Raw genomic sequence first — 23,584 nt, 5'->3', positions numbered from 1 at the left:
ACCAAGTATTTTAAAGTGTCATTTTAGAGTTCAATCGTATCAAGGTGTATTTCAAATAAGAAGACCACTATTTTGATTTTTCATTTTGCCAGAGTTCATCTCTTAGTCTTGGCTTATTATGTTCTAGTCTTTCCTTTCTGTCTTGCTGTCTGGCTTTCAATGATTGTATTATTTACTAACTTTCACCAGTTGTAGAGCATGAAGAAAGATGAAAAGCTACAATGAGACGAACACTGCTTATCAATTACTACATATTATAAAGCTCTGGTAGAAGAAGAGGTTGAATCTAGTATACCCAATAAGATGGCAGCACCAATCTTGGGAATGCCTCCATACTGCCTGGGATAAGCAGAGAGACTGAGAGCTGGCTGTAGCTTACTTCTGTGTCCACATCTACCTCTGCATAATCTTAGCCTTTAATCCCTCACCTGCATGAGGATTAATATCTTTGTCTTTGTCGTAGGCTGTAACAGACTACTAAAGCACAGGTTCCCATGAACAGGAAGAACTGAGAGCTAGGCCAACTGCTTCTTACGGAAGCAAGGGCTTCATTTCACTGCCTCGAGGGTTCTGTTTTCTATCGCAGTGCTCCTCACCTTATTCCTTGCTCTGTAAATGGCGTTGGTCCACAAATGCAGATGAGGACTTTGGATTTGTCTAAACTTCTTTTCAAAAATTCAGAAACAAGAGCTGGTGAAATGTGTCCCTGTTTGCCAGTCCATTCAGATGTAGGTGCTGAGAGAACAAATTCAACGTCATATCTAGAGAAAAGAAACATTTTTTGAAAGTCTATTACTTTAACATATTATTAACACGTTTCAAGTTCACTGAAACTTTTTTTCTCATTGAAAACAATATAATATATAAAAACTGATACATTTGGTAGGAAAGCCCTGGAATAGCTATAGGCAAAGGCTCAACAAAAACATACAAGGTAAATCCATATTTACTAAGGATCAGCTTTTGCTACGATGAGAAGAGTAATTGGGCATTTTTTATTGAACTCATTAGAAAGACAGCTCCAAGAGATCTTGGAGAACTCCACATTTCTATTGATCACCTGTTCACACTTAAGTCACAGTAAAGAGCAGTTACCAGTGATGTGCATTTTAATGTGACTCAGACTTATGAGTTCTAGACCCTTATAACCAACGGCCTATTTGACTTCTTACTGTTGCTGTCTCAAAGGCCTCAGCCTCACCTTACAATCTGCCTTCCCCACACCTGTGTTCTCTTTGTGAGCGGTGCCATAGTCCACTTGGTGGCACAAGCCAGACACCTGGGATTTATCCTGGGGACTTCTCTGTCCCTCATTCCCCACACCCACTCCCTCACCAAGTCCTCACTCCTAAAGATGTGTCTGCTTCTCTGTCTTCCCTGTCACAACACTGCCCATTCTCCCCCTTGTTTCTGTACTGCCTGATCCCACCCCATTCCTCTCCACTAAGCACCATTTCCACAGGGAAGCACTATGGCCCCACCAGTCTGGGATCCTTCGTTCTATGTGATGTAGAAATGTTTTCCGTTTTCTTTTCTTCAGAGAACTTACTTCAGGTTGTAATTGTGTGGTGACCAAGATGGTGAATTTTATGAATATCTACCTTCCCCACTAGACCACAACCTTCAGGAGAGCAGTGACCATGACTGTTGTGGCTGCCACTATATCCCTAGCGGTGAACACACAGGAGGCGCTCAAACATTATGGAATGAAACATATGAAAGAAAGAAAAGGGATACAGAATTAAAATGAGAAAGAACATCAAACCAAGTTTCACAATGCAACCACAGAGTATTTCTTCCCACAGTTGTATAATCTGTTAAGTGAATGGCTGGTGAAGGGCGACAGCCAATGTTCAAAATTCTATGTTGTACCTGTTCCCTTTGCTCCATTTTAGCAAAACACAATTAATTAATTCTTATCATTTTCAATAGCATCAGATCAAATTCATTTCTACATTTTCCAGTGAGTAAATGACATTATTTCCTCAAGAGTAGAAGGAATTAATTATACATTAATTTCAATCTTAAGAAAAAGTTTAAAGGGCCGGCTGAGTGGCTCCGTTGGTTAAGAGCTCTCTCAAGAGTGCGAGCTCTGAGCAACAAGGTCGCTGGTTCGATTCATGGCCTGAGCTGAGCTGCAGCTGAGCTGCCAACAGGTGGCAGGATGGCTCAGCTAAAAAAAAAAAATAAACAAACAAACAAACAAAAGAACAGTTTCTCTTGTGAGGGAACCTGGGGAGCTAAATATCAAACAGAAACAGGATGTGGCTGGTGCAGCTGCCCTCACGTCATCACTGTCGCCTTGCTGCAGTGGGGTCAGGTTTCCAGGAGCTGAGGAGCCTGGCACAAGCTCAAAGACCACCTCAGGGCGCCAGGCGGGGCGAGAACCAGCCTCAGCCTCATGCAGACCCCTGCCTCTAGCTCCTGTTGATGCATTTGTGGACCAAGGTGGGAAAACTACATCATCTCTTATAATTCTAAAATTCTGATTTTACATTTAAAAACCCCATAGAGTTATGTTTTATTTCTTACCTTCAAGGCTCTCATTTAGTTTTAGCAGCAATACTAACCCACCCTATACAAAATAGCCTTCCCAAATATTTTCTTTCACTAACTTATTTTTCCTTTCTAGCACTTAAGATAGTTTTAGATAAATCCAGAATGTAACATTTGTTTACTGTCCATGAGGGCAGGATCCTTGTCTGTCTTGTTCAACGTTGTGTCCGGGCCTGGCTTAAGGTAAGTGTATAAAAAAAACTTGTTGAATAAAGTAATTTATTTACAAAGAAGTCATACTGACTAAAAATAAAAATTGTAGATAGAAGAAAAAAGCCATATGCTGGCATCTATGAAATTACATATAAAAATGTGTATGAATTCCTAAGTGCATTTTTCTAGGAAGAAGGTCCACAGCTTTCATCAGATTACCAAAGGGGGCCCAAAAACAGCTGCAGAACTACTATCTTAAGAAATTTCTAATTATACATAGACAACTGGATAAAAGATAGCAATTACCTTGTTAAATTAAAAATAATAGTCTTCTCTGGCTGGTTCCAACAAGTCTATTACTGGAATAAAACTGCTAAGGTATATAAATAAATATTGGCATTCCTGTCATCTAAAAAAGAATCATAATTTTCCTTAACTGAGATGCTTAAAACAAAAAAACAAAAAAAAAAACCTAGTCAGTGGCATACCTTCTGCAGGTATCTACATAACAGTGACAAGTAACTGAGATACCCACATAAATGGTGCAAACGTCTCATGCATTTTTTTATTTATTCACATAACGGTCCTTAGGCTATAACTTTTGTGTACTCAACAGAAAAAGTTAATAGGGACATGAATGCAATTTTTAAGGATATTGTCAAGAGTCTGCTATCCTGCTTATCTCCTTCTTCACAGGACTAGCAAAGAGCTTAACTGGAGAGGAGCAATCCCGAGTTAAAACTCAAGAATACTTTAACAAAGGATTTCTCATACCGCATCAAGATACACACAGATGGTTACTGTGGAAACAGTCACCTTTTCTGCAGTTTTCTGAACGAAGGCCAACTTACTGTGTGAAACAATTATAGCCTTCAAGCAGGGGAGGGCACATTGGTCAATGTCCTGAAATGCCTTTCTGCTCAGTGATTTCAAAAGTGCCAGAGAAGACTGAAAGTCTTGAAAAGGTTACCTGACAATACATTTACATAACCTATAAAGTGCAAATCAACATTTTTTAAAAAAGAGAGAGAATATACCTGCTTCTGATGAATACCTACATGGTCTAAATGTCAATGGACGAAAATAAGCTTGTCAAAAAATATTTTAAAGTAGATTGACAATGATCTGAGATGAAAAATCTTGACGTATAAATATATTCACTCAGTCTAAACCATATGCAGAGTCTATGACTACCCAACAACCCGTTCCGTCCTTCTCCAGCCCATCAGCTTCCAAAACCAACCTCCTGGATATTTCTTACACGCGTGCCCTGCCTTCCCACTTTTCCTGTCACAAAACCAAGCGAGGCCCTCGCATCTCTTGTCTACAATACAGCAGTATCTAAGAGCCTCAGTCCTAATCTATCTGCAACACCACTGCCATGTTAGTTCTTCTAAAAACCCACGTCAAAGCTTACCATTTCTTTGCTTAGACTTCAGTGACTTGTCACTGCCCACACAAGAGGATTTCAGAGGACTTGGGGTCCCAGCTTTTCCTGGTTTCTCTAGCTGAAGAAAAATACTAGAGATAGCAGGAAAACTTGCTATTTGCTCATGGGGAAAATAGCTCACAAAATAAACAGCTAGGGGTTAAAATTAGATAAAATGTACAAATTATGGAAACATTTCTCAAAATGAATCTGATACATCACGAGTGTTCCTCCAGATGTTAGTGGTATTCCATTAAAAAGACTAACTGTCTTTAAGTTTGGGACACCTGGGTTTAAAAAACAAGTAAGTAGATTTCTTTACAATTTCTCAAAGCCTTGAATACGTTAGGTTCAGAGTAAATCTTCAAGAAGGTAATAGAGTGCACACTGATTCTTATGTATAATCACAGAGCCCTTTGGGAGGACACATGAACATTTCAAGAAACACATTCCAAAAAACACACCATTTGAGGAGCATCTTGGAGGAACAGAAAATGGTAGAAAAGTCTAGATTAGGGGCCCACATATCTGTGAGCATTACAGGCTGGGGGAATAGAAGGGGGTTCTGCACACCGTTCAATTTACTTATGCTTCTGCAATCACTGGCTCCTGCTATCTTAAATGGGACTAACACATCGATTGTCCCATACTGACACCAGGGTACAGCAACGTAGTCAGTCATTACCTATGGAGCCTGTCAGTAATAAAGGGAGCTAAGCTGCTGAGGGCTGCCGGGCCTTCCCATATCCATCTAATACATATTAATATGTGAATTACATTTAAGGTCTCCCAGCACCTGATTTCAGCCTTCCCTGTTTCTTCAACTATAAAACAAGAGGATTAGAAGCGATCACCACTAAGACTCCTTCTAATATGGATATAAAATTTGATGGTTTTATTTTTACAAAGTAATTTTGCATTGTTCTCATTCATGCACTATATTTACTTCAACAGAACTGGACTCTGTTCTTTGGCTAAAACACTGAACATCCTGACCCTCATGTTTTTCTGCTCATGAAATCCTACTACCCACATTTCTTTTTCGTGTTCACAGAGATGCTAAGTGTCACCCAGAGCCCCTTCTTCTGAGCTCTGATCTCCCCACCCTTACCAAAATAGGATTATTCTTTGCTCTCCCTAGACTTCCATAACATATGATTTGTTCTTCTCTGAGCACAGACTTTAGTTACTGCTGTACTTGAGAACTCCTCCCTGACAAGGGCAGTCTTACTCATTTTGTATTTTTTTCCAACATTAAACACATTTTCTAAATAGTGAGCACACAAATGCTTGAAGGGATGTTATGACTGTGGGCGCATATTAACTGGGCATATAATCCCATCTTTGTGTCCCACTCCCTTGCTGCTGGTAATCCCTTTCTTTTTCTTTCTCTTATGCTCCAACCACCAACCCCATGTTTTCTAAAGGAAAAATAGGACACTGGCAATATTAACTGTGCCAAGTACAGTATTTTTTTTACCTTTCTAGAGGCTATTTGTCAAAATGCTTCAATAGCCGTAGTATACGCTGACTTAGAGACTCTTCTGATGAATTTTTATCCTAACTAGTTAGAGGTACAAAACAACTTTGATTCACTATGTCAAATGGTAGGAGATTGGTTAAATTATGGGATGCTCACATGACTAAATATTGTAGCTATTAAAAATCAGGGTCTAATACAGGTTTTCCCAACTGGCACTACTGGGATTTGGGGTTGGATATTTCTTTGTTGTAGGGGACTGTCCTGTGCATTACAGGATATTAGCAGCATTTCTGACCTCTATCAATTAGGTATCAGTCAAACCCCCTCCATCAGATGTTATGATCAGAAACGTCTCCAGACATAAACATCCCCTGCTATATGTCAGGATGATGAGTGATTCTTTTTTCTTTTTTTTTCTATATAAATACGTATTAATTTTATAAACAGAAGGAGAAAGTTACCAAATCAACAAATTCTACTATTTATACAAAAGTATACTCTTAAGCTAGTAGCTTTACTAAAATAAGGTTATTGTCTTCAAAAATGACTGCTTTGAAAGGGGAGGAAAATACTTGTTATATTTATACATTACAAATGCTGTCCAGTATTCAGCATCATTGTCAAACTGTCCTATCCCTTGAAACGAGTTCTGCAAAGGCTGAGACATCAGAGACAGTGCATTCTATTGAGGGGCAGGGAGACCAATATGTAAGACTGCATCAACTAGGCCTCATAACACTGGTCAACAGTTAGAGAGATGAGTGAAATTTAATTTGGATTCCAGTTTGCAAAGTAATGAGCCACATTTGCTACTGCACACATTTGCTTCCTGTTTTCTCTCTTCTTTTTTTAAAGAAAAATTAATGTGTGAGATTTTGCTCAACTTGGAATGTTGTGAATTGAGTTCCAATACTGGAGTTAACAGTCAAGTGTAATAACGTATTTGGAAAAAATTAGGTAAGTTAACTTTCTTCATTTCAAATTTTACACTTAATGACATGAAAACTGATTGAAATAGAAGTATCTTAAGTGAATACTTACAGTACACCTATTTTTTACAATTCTATTAAGTTTAGCAATGTGGGAAGATAGATATTCCCTGGATTGCATGAGAAAATAAGCCAGCACATATCTTGTTCACTGTTGTACCCCTGTGTACAGGCACACAGTAGATGCTCACAGGTATTTCATGAATGAATGAATGTTACAAATAAGCTCATTCTGGGTTAGACACCTCCTATGCTATCTCACTGCCCCCATCCCCCAACAACTCTATGAGGCAGGTACTGATGTCCCTGTTCTACAGATGGAAAGACTGAGGCCCAGTCAGATCAAGTAACTTGCACAATGCCACAAGGTTAATAAGTTTCCATTCTACAGTGATATTTCTAAGAACTACATTTGCTAATGATATTATCTAGATAACCTCTGAGGACAAGCATAGCACGCTTCCTGAAAATGAAAATATTAGATCCTTATTAGATTCCACAAAGGATTGACTGGAAGGCTGAGACCTAATCCTACGGACAGTAGAGTGTTTCACTTGTTTTAAGTACAAAATGTAAGAAAGAAGATTTTTTAATTCACAATCCAATAATAATTAAACCAAGGAGATGAGTTCAGGTGTTATGTCATCAGAAACTTTATTACTAAAACTAGAAGTGACATAGGAGAGTTAAGATGCAGGAAAGGGTGATTTAATACATAAAAATAAAATAGCTTTAAATGCTAATTAAAATACAGATGTGACTAATTAAAATTATCGTATATTAAATCTGAACTTTTACTTTCTTTTTATGAACAGGACTCAACAATTATGTTTTTTAGTGATTAGTACTACAAAACCCATCAATAAGCCTTTAAGGCTAGATTTATCCTCAATCTGCACAAAGCCTCAGAATATGGTAAACTACCTGATACATGTTCTGAAGCCATCTACACAAGCATGGTTTTTTCCTCTCCCAGTGACGGCCTGACCATGAGTCTCCAGGAAGCGTAAATGATACAGTGCTAGAGCTCGGTGCCAACAGAGGGCCTGAAGCAAGGAGAGCTGCATCTCTAGCAAGAGGAAGGCGGTTAGGGAGCAGAGAGCCAGCGAGAGCACACGGGGCAAGCAGGGGAGAGGAGGAAGAGAAAGAGTAGAAGAGGGAGGATGAAGGCAGGCCAGAAGTTGGAACACTACTGCTTCTCTCAGCAAGCTGGGGTGTGTCACTCACCTGGTGAGTGCTGTTAGAGCCCGTCATCCAGGAGTGGGATTAAAAGGGGCCTTTGCTCATTCTCAATACTGCAGCCTATGCAATTCCACCAACCCAAATTATGTAGACCAAAACAAAACAAAACAAAACACACAGGTGACTTTGTTAAAAGACACTTTATGTTCAGAGGCTGTCAACATATTCCTTTTTACCAATGACTTCTAAAATCAAGTTTAACTCCTATTAAAAGACTGAAAGTACAATGTCTGTTCATTAAAATACGGGTAAATGGACTTTTATAAGGGTGCGAGCTTAAAGAATATTAAAAAAAAATTCCAGAAATACTTAAAAACCCCAAAAACCTAGCTAAAAAAGCCTACATATGTCTGGTTAAATTCTTTTAAATGTTTGTTTAGGAAAATAGAAACTCTAACAGGTAATACAAAAACAAAACACATATATAGAGGTCCTCAATATCTACTAGTCAAATACCTGAGGTAGGGCTTCAGTTTCCAAATCATTTACATTATTTTCTCTAATCCTCACAATAGCCTTATGATGTAAGTAGGAAAGATGTCACTGTTTTATTTTAAAGATAAGAGACAGGCCCACAGAGTTAAATAATTTTTGGATAAAGTTTCAAGCTAGTAAAGGATAGAATGAAAATTAGAGTTTAGATTTCATGCTTTTCAATAAGTGTCACTTCCAAGTTTTCATTTTGAAAATTAGTGTAAAAGATACTTGAAAACCTAGGAATTTGTATTTCTTTAAATCATGCTCTAAATTGCCATACAACTGTCTAAATATGGCAAATACTCTAAGGCTTATATTTCAAGTATGTAAGAAGGGAAAATGCTTCAAGGATAAATAAGTTCAGGTCATCATTAATTTGTGAAAGTCATTTATTAAAGGAGAAGGAAGAAGAGGATGGGAGAAAACAGGAAGGATAAAACTAGAAAAGACCACAGCATTATCTTATTAAGAATATTCAGAAAATATTCAGAAGAACCTGGAGCCCTTGGAGCAGCAGCTGAGTTTCTGAGGTCTTTAACTTTCAGAAGGCCTAGAACTATACCATACTATCATAAACATAAATATTTACTTCAGCTACTTTGTGTAACTTATGGAGTCCTGAAATCATTAGAAATAGCTTTTGATGGTCAAAAAGTATGTCAGCTTATCCAACCCACTCTTCTAAAATATTTGTTTAGAATTTCCTACTGCTTTCGTATCTCTTTAGGGGAGATGGAGTATGTATGCCCACGCAAGTTATCTTATTTTAATTGATTGTGCTAGGGCTCTTGTTTTCAAATTCTCACTTTGCTCTCCTTGCTGCCTCATGCTACCACTGAGGTTAGTCCGATCCAAACTTTTTCTATTGCCTCTACCCGCATTTCCCAAAGTGTGTACTGCGGACCACTAAGGATACAGCTATTAGTAAGTGTTAATGTAAACAAACAAAAATGAAGAGGATCTTGCTAAACAATGCATAGGAACCCCCCTCCTGGAAAGTCACAAAGGACATTAGCATATTAAAGGCTATAAGAAATCCTGCAGTGAAGAAAAATGTTTATTTTTGCTTAATCCATCTTACCAAATTATTTGATATTTCCCCACTATAATAAGAAAATCCTGAATCACCAAATTGGTTACACTGGATCATTTTTAATAAAACCCTACTGAGTATAAATAACATAAACATAAAACTCAGTATACATTGATACATATATGATGTCACATTGATATTATCAAACAGTATTTCTTTGGGGAAGGGGTATTGGCATTATTTACATTTGCGTAATGATTTATTAGTTTATTTTTTCTTTGAAGAAGCTACCTGGTCAATTAAAAACTCTGACCAAAGGAGATAAGGCCAAGGCTGACTACACATGTAGCAATATTTAAACACAGAGCTAACACCAGTTTAATACCTTTTATCTTTAAATGCTAAGTTCTCCAATTGGCTTCTCCAAATTATATCATCCTCTGTTTTATTGAAGAACATCAGCTTCACTTTCCTTAAAAGAAAAAAACAACAACTCAAAAATAACTATTTCGATTACATTTAAAATATGCATGAATGGAAAGTCTAAAAGTGAACTAGCATGAATGTTTTTCAATGCCAATTAGGTAACCAAAAACATCAAAGCAAAAAGAATCAAGTTAATAGAACGGCTAGGACTTGAGCAGAGTAAGAAATGAATGAGGGGATGAGAACATGTTTTTTAAAGCCCACTGAGTAATTAAATTTAGAATACCTTATACTAATCTAACGGCCTCACAAAGGATAGTAATTAAGATAAAATTACATACCTGAGACTGGGTATATTAGTCAAAGCATAATTCAGTATTTTAACCATTGGTGTGAAGCCTGTTCCAGCTGCCAATAAAAAGAGATCTTCTAATTCTTGGAACTGGGATATTTTAAAATTGCCCTCAGGACTGCTTACGGAAACAAAATCTCCTAAACAATGAAATATAAACTAAATCAGAAAAAAAAAAATCAGGGGAACTGAGAAGGCTAAACCTAACTGAATTTAGAACACTGATGAGTAACAGAATGAATGCTTAACTTTCAGACTATATCTCAGTCTTTAAGGTATGGAAGGAGTATTAGGAGTATTCATTAGGCCCCCAAGTATGTCTGAATTATATCACTATAATCAAATTAATAATGGGGTTTTATTACACTCACTTCCCAACATTATTTTCCCAAGCCATCTGGAGACTCTAATTTACCAAGTACTGCCAAGTATTTCAGTTCAAATTATCAATAAAGGGTTGATTGCTAAATTATAAGCACTTCAAAAGCAGAGTCAATGTCTACTTGTCTTACACCATACATGGTAGAGAAGAGATATTCACCACTTACAAACTGATTCTTAACCACAGTAATAAGACTAGTAGGAGAGAAAATTTAAATAGAAATGTATTTTAAAATCTTGTTAGTAAATGGGCTAACTTTGCCTCCATCAGATCTGTGAAAAGATTTATTGATTAAAATAAGTGCTGTTCTGAATTCAATTTCTATAAAAACAAAGCAAGATCAGAAACTGTGCTTGGAGCATGCTATTTCCCAATATGAAATCAAAATAGTTGAGAAAAACATTTTCTGCAATGCAGTTGATATAACCCCTATGTACCACTCATATAAGAGAATTTACCTTTAGGATGTTACAGAAATTTTCAATGTGATTAAAAAAATAAATAAAGCTGTCCATATTTTAAGAACAATTTTATGTACTCTGGTTCATTTTAAAATGCTTGGATGTTCATAACTTTTCCTTGCTTGTCGACAGAAGAATAGTAAGAGTCTTGCAGTAATTGATGAATTCAACATTAGAAAGTAACAGAAGCTCATTGTAATAGTTTGAAAGGGACCATAAGATAAGACTATCCTCAGGAAAAAGTCAGATGATTGTTTAGTAAAGAACCACAGAATAATGTTAACATGGTAACTTTTGTTCACAGTCTAGCCCTTTCAATGTCATAAAATTGATAAGACTCAGACAAGGTACTTGAAGCTAATTCTCAAGAGATTAAAGTACACATGCCAGATGGCCACTGATTTACAGCCAGGCTATCTGAATCTAGTCACCTGACTTTAGGCATCTTATTCATTTGACATTTAAAAAAACCAAAATAATCATATAAAAGTTGCTGCTGAACATGGGATGTTAGTCACCTTCACTAGGTTTGTGGGTATTTCAAAATTCATTAGGTTCACGTTTGTATTCAACGTTTTGACTTACGTAACCAAGATGACTAATCACATCGTTATGCATAGATTTCTAAGCTTAACTTCCAGAACGCATCACAATTTTCTTTATTTCCAAATTTTAGTGACCTAGGTCACTCTTACTCCAATGTATTGCTAATACCACCTTAGAATAGGGAAGAGCATGTTTACTGTTAGTCAAAGACTGAGGAGTTGAAAACAGAAAAAAGAGTAGAAGCAGAAGGAAGATTCTCTAAACCTTAATAAATTTCATTGTAGTCCTTTCAGTCATTCTTTCAAAGTACATTTATTGAGAGCCTATTATGTGCCAAGTGCATGTTAGGTGTGGAAAATATAAAGATAAAACACTCTATCTTTAAACTCTAAGTCTTGTATAGAAGAATATTATTTGTTCTTATCCTGGAGCTATGAACAAAGTGTTAGTCATGGGGGAGGAGAGGAGGGATGTTCAGAGGAGCAGGGAAGGTTCAGAAAAGAATATTTTGTTTGGTTCTTTAAAAAAAGGCACTTGACAGAGAAAGGGTTGATGGACATCCTGGGTGAGGCCACTGCATGTACCTATGAATGAGGATGACAGGCTTGTATAACTCTGAGCAGCACAAGGATTTTGCAAAATGAGAGATGAAGCTGGAGAGATCAAGCAGGTCTTTTGCAGACCATGCAGGGGGCTTAATCAGTTAGTCGATGGAGACCCATCCCAGGTCTCAAAGCTGCAGAGCAACATGATCAAATCTATCCTCAGGGCAGCTTGGAAAAAGAAGTGGAAAATGCCGATAAATATTGGTTGTTGGAAAAGCCATGGCACATTTTTGCAACAAAAAAATAGAAAAAAAGTCATGATTTTTCTGACAACCCACTAGAAGGACCCCAGTTTGAGGCAACTGAGAGACCACTTAGAGTCTAACAGAGAAATGATGAAGGCTTGATCTAAGAAGGGCTAGAAAAGAAAGACCAGGAAGTCACTGGAAGGTAGACTCAGTACAATGCAGTGGCTGACTGGATTGGGAGGATGAAAATGAGAAGACTCAAGGATGACTCCGGTTTCCAGACTGGGTTAAGGATGGATCAGTGATGTTGCAGATCATACAGATGAATATGGGAGTAACGACAGACTGGGTGGGGCAAAGAGAACACGATTTTGGTTGTAGACTCGTTGAGTTTAAGATGTTTGATAGACTCCCAGATGGAGATAACAAGAGGGCAGTATAACATGTGATCCAATCTAGAATACAAATGTGTTAAAAAAAAAAAAAGAACAAAAAACCCCAAAATACTAACCAATCCGAAGATGATCAAGCTCTGGTGTGAAGAGTCCAGCAGGATAGATTTTGATGAGAAAGTAGATGTACTTATTGTTGGGAAGAACTGGTTCCGTTAATTCAGAGAGTAAGGAATGAGATACAGGTGTATATGGCTTCACTATTTCAGTACCTAGAAAGAGTCATGACAAAGAAATTCAATTCTAAAAATCTAAAAAGCTCTGAATGAAGATGAAACATACACATTTTATGATGCTGTCAGTATATATTTAAAACTGTATACCTAATGTTTATATAATTCTAACTATATATTCTATATGTGTACAGTATAGATATATATATATATCCCAAGTCTATATGTGCTGAAATAATTTTAACAAATTGATACTTTATAATATAAACAATCTGTTTTTATTAAGTGTGGCATAAGATAGAAATCTATGTTAAAACCCTCAGACCACCATCTAGTCCACCAGCATATAAACTTTGTAATGGGCAACAACATAAATGGCATCAAAAGTTTACACAGAGATGTAAGGACATACTTTACATAATAATTTTAATTATACACCAAAATTTTAACAATGATTATTGATCATTTATTTGGGTGTGAGAAAGGGAAGAATTTCACCATTTACTTTATATATTTTAAATTGTTTTAACATTTTAATATACTATATATTACTTTGGTAACTGAATGACAAGAATATTAATCCAACTACATCTTATAATAGAATATTAAAAAACAGAGTAAAATTAGTAAGAATTCATGTATAATTTAGCTAGTTAAATTCCAAAGACATAGGAGTCATCACACATTTGAGAGACCACGATGTTACACATGGCTTCTTGACATGTACAAAATTAATCTGTCTATTATAATACATTGACAGTAACTGCACTAGGGAAGATACCAGCTATTGAATGATAACCATTAGTGGTAATGAAGAGAAAAGCTCACAGTGCCCTTGTAATACACCATAGCCACCAGATCCTGCCTGGGAGTCTATTAGACTGATTGCGGGAAACACTATGACTGACATGGGAATGTTACCTTTTGCAGCTTCAAAAGGCCAAGAAAATGTTCAACACCAGTAAGAAGCATATTTAAAACAAGTAAATAAGATCATTTTATGAGAAAAATATAATCCACACAGTAAGAATTACATTTATAGAGTTTCTTATACTGGTGGCACATATAAAGAAATCATTTATAATCATCCTCTCACTTTGAATTTTATAAATTCATCTGCATAAACGACATAACCATAAGTGGCTATGAAGAGATGCTAATATGTGTTTCTAGGAGCTGTCTTCACGGAGGACCATTTGTGCCTCCCTCACTTCCTTCCTCTAAGGCTTTGTTAGTAATAAATTACAGTGCTGGTGGGACCATCTCTATGACTAGTGGCAATTTCTTTGTTCCACACGATAATATGGCATGTGTAGTTCCAACATGTAGGAACACTGCAGCCACAAACCTAGAATCGAGCCATCACTCAAACTATCTGACATTTATTAATAACCTAAATGGGTGCTTCCTAAAGAGGTTAGTACTGATTTTGAACGGCTTATAAAAGAAGAAACTTTCCCCAAAGCCTCTCTTTGCCTTACCTGCAATAGTTAGCTTGAGGTAAACATGTTGCCCGATTGGCACGTGAAGGTAAGAGCTTGGTGGCAGCATCAAGCAGAAAAGCTTCGTATCATGAGTAACATCTTGCTTGGAAATTAACTGGCACTTTCTGTAGTACAAACCTAAAAAGTGATTTTCTCTTATTGATGAATAAATTAAGTAGGAATACTCAACCCACAAAGTTGCAGCACAGACTCAAGCTTTTGCTCTTTGGGTGAGCTTGAATTTCACTAAAAGGATTAGATATTTTTAAAATCCATCAGTATTTTGAAAATCTTATAGTGTTTTTTCCATTTTATTTCCTGAGATATCTATTTTTCTAAAACATGTAAATACTTCTATAATTTGAAAGTGAACTTTATAAAGTGAGTATTATTTCCTCATGTCTGTTATAGCATGTTAAAGCTAAGAAATTAAAACCTAATTTATTTCTTCTTAAATTCACTTTTTTATAATTCTATCTTTTAAAGCCTTATATTAACAAGTTATATAATTAAATTGTAGATGTGAAAAATATTTGATAAGCAACAAATCTACATTCCAAATTCTTTTCTTACAAAATAGAAAAGTTTTGAAACTCAGTATTTAAAGTTGAACAATATTAGCACTATCAAATAACTTTAGAAATACTTCTTAGATAAACACAGGAAAAAAATACACATTCTTGTGTCTCTATGTTTGTATATATGTATTATATACGCATATGTATTATAGAGCATATCAACTGTTGAAAAATGATTAAAAATAAACTTTAATGTTTAAGGGTGCAAGATTCGATTACCTGAAAAATCAATTTAAGTAAAAGCTGAAAATGCTAGGTTTGTGGTACTAAAATACAAATAAAAAAAGGAATCAAGTATTTCTATATACTATAAATATGTGAAATTAATAACCCAAGCTAAGAAAATATTATTTGTATACAGAGCAAAAGAATATCACTAGGATCAGAAAAACTTGCTTTAGAATTTCTGAAAGCATTAATATTTTCACTTGTAAATTATCTTTTGGATGTAAGCAGACTAGACTGATATTGGTTTGTTTCATTATTTCCTCTTTTATAAAACAGTATTTACAGAGATGTATCAGAAATCAACCCTGATAAAGCAATTTTTAATCTTAATTATTCTCTCGCCCTCTTTTTTTTTTTTTAAAGATTTTTTTTTTTTTTAATTGGAGAAGGGGGGATGGGAACAGTCCTGGGGAATTGGGGGAAGGGGAACAGACAAGTAGCTGTTGTTTTGTTCTTCAGTCTAGTTGTGGAGGACGTTGCTTCACTGGCCCAAGTTGGCACCATCATTGCGCTCTTCCCGGGCGAGGCACATCAGTCGCCGGCTTCTGGACGGCCACTCACTGTGGTTGCTGGCCGCTCATGCTGGCTGCTGGCTACATACAGTAGCCCATGGCAACCCACTGCCACAGGGGCTGCAGCCTACTCCGTTGCCAGCGACTCACGGCAACCCAGCTCCAGGTTGAGCTGTTGTTCAGCATCTTAGCTGTAGAGGGCAGTGTCACTGGCCCTCATATGTGGGATCCGAACCGGGGCCCTCTGGCGTTCCAAGCGAGTTCTTAACCATAGCGCCACTCAGCCAGCCCCTCTCATCCTCTTTTTTTAACCTAAAAGTATTTAAGTGTGTGCTGAAAGATTTACTCCAGATTATAGGATATGGAGGCCCAACATCTAATAATCAATGGTTAATGGAAAGCTGAAATTCACAATCCTAAGAAATTATTTTGGCCTGAATTTCATCCAGTTCCCCTTTTTCCTTTGTCCCTTGTGCCCCCCAAAGATCTTTCCGCCTGCTACTTGGTAGCCTGGTATGCATATAAGTTTACAGGGCATTACTGTATACACAAACATGACGCATCATTCAAGTCACCTCATTCTAGTGGCAGGGCATAGCTGGGCCCAGATTACAGCCTAGGGTACCATCCTAAAGTTATCCTAGAGGCCTAATCCAGTGCTGAACTGAAAACAGATCAAAGAACATTGGTTCACCCACAAGCAGAAATGAAGGTTCAAATCAGAAAGGAATCGGATCGCCTTATCCCCTTTTCCAAACCCTTCTGCAACCCAGAGTAAGAATAAAATTAGCGACCCACATACTACATGTCTAAACATTTAAGTTATAAATTAGATGAATAACTGTTAAATAAAATATGTCCTATGCTGTATCTTGAAATACATCTTCATAAACCTAGAAAGCTAGGTTCAAACTCTGGATTCCTGATCTCAGAGTTCCACGCAGGAAGACGGCAGAAGGATGAGAGCTGTACCCCCACTGACTGTACGGCCTTCCTCTCTTCTCTTCTCACCCCCAGCTCTCTTTAACACTTAGTGCGGCCTTATGAGGTGTGGGCACACCAGCCCATATGTTCATGCTCCATCCACTAGCTCTCCCCATAAACAGCCTTGGCCGTCTTGGATAGAAGTGGATTGGGGGCCATTTGAGCAGGGAATTCTGGGGTTCTGATACCTGGGGTATGATATTAAAGAGTGGACTCTGGGTGGACATTTCTTGGCCTTGCACACTCATCCTGTGGGAGGGGTATGGCTGGAGGAGGGCCACTGTGAAGTTCTCCATGTGTGGAATCCGGGGCAGAGGCCCCTCCTGCCCAGGTCTAAGGGCTCTAGTGCTTTCCTCTAATCAAATCTACTGAATGCCCTTCCAATATCTTTACTGCTGGATGAAAAGGTTTGCATTCTGACTTGACGACTTCTTGTCAACACTAGAGTTTGCAGGAAAGGGTTTGCTACAGTAAATATGCACCTCTTCAACTGTACTTGGGACACAAGGAAACCCTGGGTGTTACAGTGATTTACTGACTTTCCTTGTTAGACGGTTTACAGTATTCTTGCTATGTAACACCACTGAGATAATTTCAGCGTCTTTCCTATGAAAGGCTGCCACAATTTCAAAAGAACATCCTAACAATAACTTCTAAAAGTTTTAAGAAAAATTCAAGAAAGTTTACATCTTTCAATTGGACTGAGGAGAGAGACAGCATAGACAGACTGAGCACATGAGGAAAAAAGGAGTATAAATAAAACAGATGTGCTGGCTACTTCAGCCTAGACAATGCCATTAGTTAAGTTCAGGTGTTTGGTTTTTGGCTCTCTAAGCACAGATAAATTATACAAGAAAATGATAAGAAACTGCAATAAATATAAGATGGTGGAACAAAGCCTCCATAAAATCCCAGTATTGTGGGGTTTGCAGAGCTTCCAGATGGGTGAACACATCCACACCAAGAGGGTGATGCCCCCAACTACTCAGGACCCTACTATTGGGTTGTCAGAAGAGTTTTTCTATGTTTTTCGTTGCAAAAATGCGTCATGACTTTTCCAATAACCCAATAGATCTTGCCTGATATATATCTTCATCTGGCTGTTCATCTATATTCTTTATCTATCCTTTAATAAACTGGTAAATATAAGTGTTTCCCTGAGTTCTATGAGATGCTCTAGCAAATAAAACAAACCCAAGGAGGGGGTCTTTGAAATATCCAATCTATAGCCAGTCAGTCAGAAGCACAGGTGATACCTGAGCTTGTGACTGGCATTTGAAGTGTGTGTGTGTGTGTGGGGGGGGGCGAGGGGGAGGCAATCTTGTGGGACTGAGCCCTTAACCTATGAGATCTGATGCTATCTCCAGGTAGATAATGTCAGAATTGAATTAAAATGTCAGATACCTAGACTTTTTTTTTGTCAGACACCTAGACGTACTGCAGAGAATTGCTTGTTGTGAGGAAAAAATTTAACACATTTGATGATCAGAAGTGTCAGAAGGAAATGTTCTGTGTGAATAGTAACTGAGACAACACAAGAAAAAAACTGTAGAGAAAAACTGGATTTTCCCTACATCGGAAGGGAAAATCTGGGTTTTTCCTTTACAGAATCTGTCACAGTTCATAAAGCATGGGCCAGGCTGATTTAGCCTTGCTAGCTGTCTGCTTCTGCCAAGACAGGGACCTTAATAAGCAATGAACTTGCACAGGGAGCACAGGGAGGGTGTTCAGAACACTTGAGAACGAACTATTTTCAAGCATTGTACAAATGTTTAACATTTGACTGCTGATAAAATAACTGAAACTCATGAAGTCATTAGAATGCCTTCCTATACTAAAAAAAACAAATTACATGCTTTTGAAAGTATTAATTGCATTTATTTTTTTTAAAAAATGATTCAGCCTTTTCACTGATTTTGATAAGACTGCCTCTTAATATCTAGTAGTATAGTTTTATTATCCTCATCCAAACCACTCTTGTATATGTGAATAAGTAAACATTCACAACATATCTTCAAACACTAGGAATGACAAATATCTATGGGCACCTATGTTTACTCATATATTGGGGTAAAACATTATGAAGTAGAATGCTCAAAGACTGAGAATTTCCATATATGATTTTTAAAATTAGTATTATGAAATTGACAGTAAAGCATAGATTCCTTTCTGTTTTAACTATTATTGTTTAAAAATATACCTAAAGTGTATTAAGATGTTTTGCTACCTCAACTAGATTGATGTAAACTGAACCTTTCTTTCAAAGTAAGGGTTTTCTAGAGTTAAACGTCAGTGTTAAACTAGGAGAAAGGCAGCTCTTTCTCCAAGACTAGATTCAATGGGGACTTAGGCAACATACCATTTAGCAAGATAGTGACTAAATTTGAACATTTCTATGACTATCACCTTTCCTCTCATGTTCCATAACTAATAATTCAGCCAACGTTATACAATAAAGTGCCTGAATCACCTGAATTTTAACTTTTTAAAGTTCTATTTTATCTTTTAATGTAGTAAATAATTTCTTACTCAGTTACAGTCTGCCTATCTATTGTGTGTTTCTTCAGGTTTCATATTCAGGCCATTCTGATAGAAATGAAAATAAGACAAGATATCAAAGCATCTTATAGTTATTGTGCAAGCAACACCTTCATGCTCTCTGGACAGAGACAATTTAAGAGAACAAACCACAGTGAAGTTTTTATTTGCTAGCCACAATATTTATTCATTTCTAGTAATTCTGAATGTTTATTTTAGGCAGCAAAGAAACATGGATGCACAGGAAAGGGTTGGGGAGAGGTGAGTGTAGTCTGTAAGAAGAGCTGTTCATGGTGAGAGCAAGCAGCTTGCTTGCAAAATTATGGGCCCTACAAAAAGTCTCAATTAAATGACTGCTTACAGTGTACTGACAAGCACATTTACAAGTTCAGAGAGTACTTCACTGAGCACGCGCGTGTATGTGTGTGTGTACGGTGTCAGCAGTTAAGAAGCCCCAATGAAAGTATAGGTCAAACTAGGTAAAACTGCCAGTTTTATAGCTAAAAACTAGTTAAATATCAGCAATTTTATATTGTTCAACTTGAATTAAAAAGTTATAGAATCAATAACACATATTTAACCTAAAGGTTTATAAATGGCTGCCATTTATAAAATTATGACACGATTTTTAAAAATCTTGTTTATAAATTTTTATCTCAAGATTCATTTACTGAGTTGTTCATTGGAAAATCTTTAAAACTACCTTAGTCTGGTGATCAGAGACCCCATATTAAAGGCAATCACAGTAAAAATAAACGTTTTTGTTGGGTACAGAAAGAGCAACCCAATTATCTATTAGTTTCTGACCCTTAATAGACAAAGTTCCTCAGCCAACATATACACACAGGCACACACTTACACCCCTCACTCATAATCTTCATCTTTGGGGAGAAAAAAATAATTTGAAGGATCTAATTTATAAATAACAGGTTCCATTAATAGAATTTAAAATATCACCTATTACATTTGGAGTAAAGGTAAAAATGAAGTAGATTCTTTACTCTGATTATGTTCTTTGCTATACTTGAATCTTTTGTGTAAGTAAATTCTAGATTTGACATGAGAAGGTACTGCATTAAAAGTCTTCAACTTATATGCTTATTTTCAAACTAAAATTCCTTTAGCTAAGAAATTTCAATAAGAGAAAGCCAGTATACTAATCAATTTTAGTAATTCCTACTGAAAACCTAAGAATCATGTGATGGACTGTAAACATTTAAATTTACTGACTGCAAGTTAATCATAATTCTTTCATGATATAAGTATTCAGCTTTGCTACAGTGAATAATCTGCAGCTTTTGTCCTGATTTAAGGACAAAGTAGGAATTATCTTTGCTAATTCGGTCAAATAAATGAAAATACCCCTTACATTCTTAGTCATTTTCTAAAGTAGAAAACCTACTTCATTGAAAAATACATGCACGGCTCCAATTTCAGACAAGAAAGCTAAAGTTAAGTCTTGTGGTTCAAGACTCAAGGAGAAATTTATGGCTGGGATAAAGAGTTCATGGAAAGCCTCAGGAAATTACAGAGAAGAATAATTGAACAATGTTCATTTTAATTATTTCCAAATGGAGGGCAGCCTTGGTTTGCAGTATCGTTTATTTCTTGGACTTGCTTTTTATCTGGTTTGCCATGATTTTCCGATCACTATTTAGATAATTTCAGAGCAAACGATTTCACTTAAATCTCTTTTCACTTTTATTGTCTTTTACCTATTCTCTTCTGATTTGTTAGGTCTTACTATTGTTACTGGCCAAGAGAGTGCCCCCCCCCAAAGAATTTTAAGTTTCCTTTCCTATAGAAATATTAAGTATAGAAATGTTAAGTCTCCTCCCTAGTTTCTTAGTTCTTTAGCTCTTGGCTTTGATTACTCTTCTAACCAGTTTTTAATCCTAGACTAAAGATTGCTCCTAGCCTAAATCCTAAAATTCTATCCCCCTGCTTCTTGGCTACTTTGTAAATCAGTTTCTGAATCCTAAGCAATAGAAGTCTCCTGCTTCAGATAACTACTTGAAAGCCTGTGACTTCCTAATGTCCCCCAGGCCAGTAAGCTAAATGCCAAACCCATTCTGGGCCCAGACAACTGACGTCACCTGAGTAACAGGCTGAATGGCCACAGGCTTCATGAGAGCTAACAGATTTATTAATTAAAATCTATTTTTCCTCATTCAGGGACTTTGGGGATACAGAGGATACTCCAACAAGATTGCCGGTCACAATCAAAGAAGCCAACGCGGTCTTCCAGGTGGATCTCGAGACCCCTTACTTCCATCTGAGATCAGCTAGGGTGAGAGTTCTGTGAATCCGCCAATAGGCAGGGACGGCTCTACGCCCCTGCCCAGCAGGAAGCAGATACAGAAGAAGAGACCTCCTGTCCCTCAGCTTCCCATAGAGATTTTATGGGGATCACGTCTCTCAAGGGGAAAACTAGGCAGGCAGTTAGAGGCAAGCATTGGGCCTCTGCATTCCTGCATGTCCCACAGAATGTGACTGCCCGGTGATCTCCCTCTCAACCCAAAACTTCTTTTCATTGTAACTATCTACCCCTAAAACAAACGGGTACAAAATACCCAACTAGATCAGACCAGTCACTCGCACCTGCGCTGTACCTCTTGTCAATCACAGGTGCCAATCAAGTGGTCCCATGCCCTTCAGGGAACAGCCCATTCTAGAGAAGGGATAAAAACCCCAAGTCCTGGAAAGTTTGAGGCTTTTTCCCTTTTTTCCTTTTTGGACGCCCTGCTCTCCTGACCTCTTATTCCTTTTCGAGCCCTTTGAGCCTCGCCTTTGTGCATGGCCTGCTCCAAACTCTTTGGAATGTAATTTCTTTTCTAATAATGGGCCCTTGAGCTATTCTCTACTGCTCAGGCCCACTTCTACTCTTTGAAATGTATTATCTCTTTGAATAAACTACTTTTTCAGCGCTTTATTCTGGCATCTCATTCAATTCCTTGCTCGAGTTGCCAAGGACCTGGATTTCGCGCCGAAAAGGGCCTATTTTCCAACACTATAATTCATCTATGTTCTCTCTCCCTACTAAATACCACAAAATTCAGACCTGCTCTGGTAAAATTAATCCATTTGATCTTTCCCATACATGGCTTACATTTTTCTTTCTCTACAACATGCAAAATGCCTGGCACAATAAGTACCAGTAACAATTTGAAGCTCTACCTGGAAAGTCCTTCAGAGTATTTTGTAATTTTTTTTTTTAAAGCTAATTTCAAAACATTGCTTGAAATCTAACTCCTGCAGGGAGTCATTCAAGGTCAAATTCATCTGCATCTGTTTACTTGGGTTACCTAAGAATATGTTCAGTTTTACTATATATCTTGCCCTTGTTAACCTGTTTCTTTATAAAAGTATCTCATATTTGTGAATGTTTTTTCCTCAATCTGGGAAAACAATCTTTGATGCGTTTTATTTGTCTCATACCACAGTGCCCCAAATGACCTTCTACACACAATATGTCCTCAAAATAAGGCTAGCTGATACTTTTCTGCAAATTGAAATATTACCCACATATTTTATAATTTAAAATATTTAAAGACGGTAAACTGAATACATGCAGTTAGTTTCTTCTAACACTCCACACAGCCCAATAAAAGCAAAGATGTTTTTTGCACGTGTTTGGTTGTTTTTTAAGGCATCAGCCTACAGAACAGAAAGAATGAAATTTTAAAAAGCAACAAAACTTTGAGAGCTGACAAAGCAAAGATATGATTGGTAACTGACTCAGAAGATTCAATAAAGGTGAGTTCTTAGCCAGAAGTATAGAAAGCCAAGATCCAACAGATTTGTAATACAAGATCCCTTTAAGGCTCAGAAATTGGCAGGACCAAACACCTTTGGAATCAGAGTGAAGACAGAGCTAAAACAACTTTCTGGATGGAAAGTTCATCTAAAAAGCCTAGACCCATCCCCACCCCCCCACCACCAGTGCCAACTTTCCTGAAGTCCTCCTCTATTTAGCATAGCCACATGATTGACCCTTCCCTCGTCTGGCAAAATATTCCAAGTTTGTTCTCTAGAGAGAGTAAAACATAAGGTCTCTGGATTGGGTATATGTTTACAGGCCAAATTGTGTCTTACTCAATTTTCATATGCTAAAAAAGTCATCATCCCCAGTACCTCAGAAAGGAAATTAAGTTTACAGGCACCGTAGCCTTTCTCCCCACGACTTCTGAAATGCTTGGTTGAAGGTAGGAGAGAATGTTCACTCTAGAGCAGTGGTTCTCAACCTTCCTAATGCCGCGACCCCTTAATACAGTTCCTCATGTTGTGGTGACCCCCAACCATAAAATTATTTT

At 37.2% G+C, this 23,584-nt stretch overlaps 1 protein-coding gene across 3 annotated transcripts in view; it reads right to left on the bottom strand.

The window, feature by feature from the left end:
- Positions 1-510: 510 nt before the first annotated feature.
- CYB5R4 (cytochrome b5 reductase 4) overlaps positions 511-23,584 on the bottom strand; it is a 69,933-nt gene continuing 46,859 nt past the window's right edge. Inside the window, exons 11-15 of one of the 3 annotated variants that reach the window (XM_019652515.1) lie at positions 14,429-14,569; positions 12,834-12,986; positions 10,130-10,280; positions 9,748-9,834; positions 518-761 (exon numbers count right to left, since the gene is read on the bottom strand). In XM_019652515.1, the coding sequence (XP_019508060.1) occupies positions 593-761; positions 9,748-9,834; positions 10,130-10,280; positions 12,834-12,986; positions 14,429-14,569 (701 nt within the window). In that variant the 3' untranslated portion in view covers positions 518-592. Of the gene's footprint in view, positions 762-9,747; positions 9,835-10,129; positions 10,281-12,833; positions 12,987-14,428; positions 14,570-23,584 lie in introns of all 3 variants that reach the window. The other 2 variants (XM_019652516.1, XM_019652517.1) reach the window with 2 other exon arrangements.

This window comes from Hipposideros armiger, unplaced genomic scaffold, assembly GCF_001890085.2.
Source record: "Hipposideros armiger isolate ML-2016 unplaced genomic scaffold, ASM189008v1 scaffold_180, whole genome shotgun sequence".
In the NCBI taxonomy this organism is placed as follows: Eukaryota; Metazoa; Chordata; class Mammalia; order Chiroptera; family Hipposideridae; genus Hipposideros; species Hipposideros armiger.
This window is presented reverse-complemented; position numbering and strand designations above follow the sequence as displayed.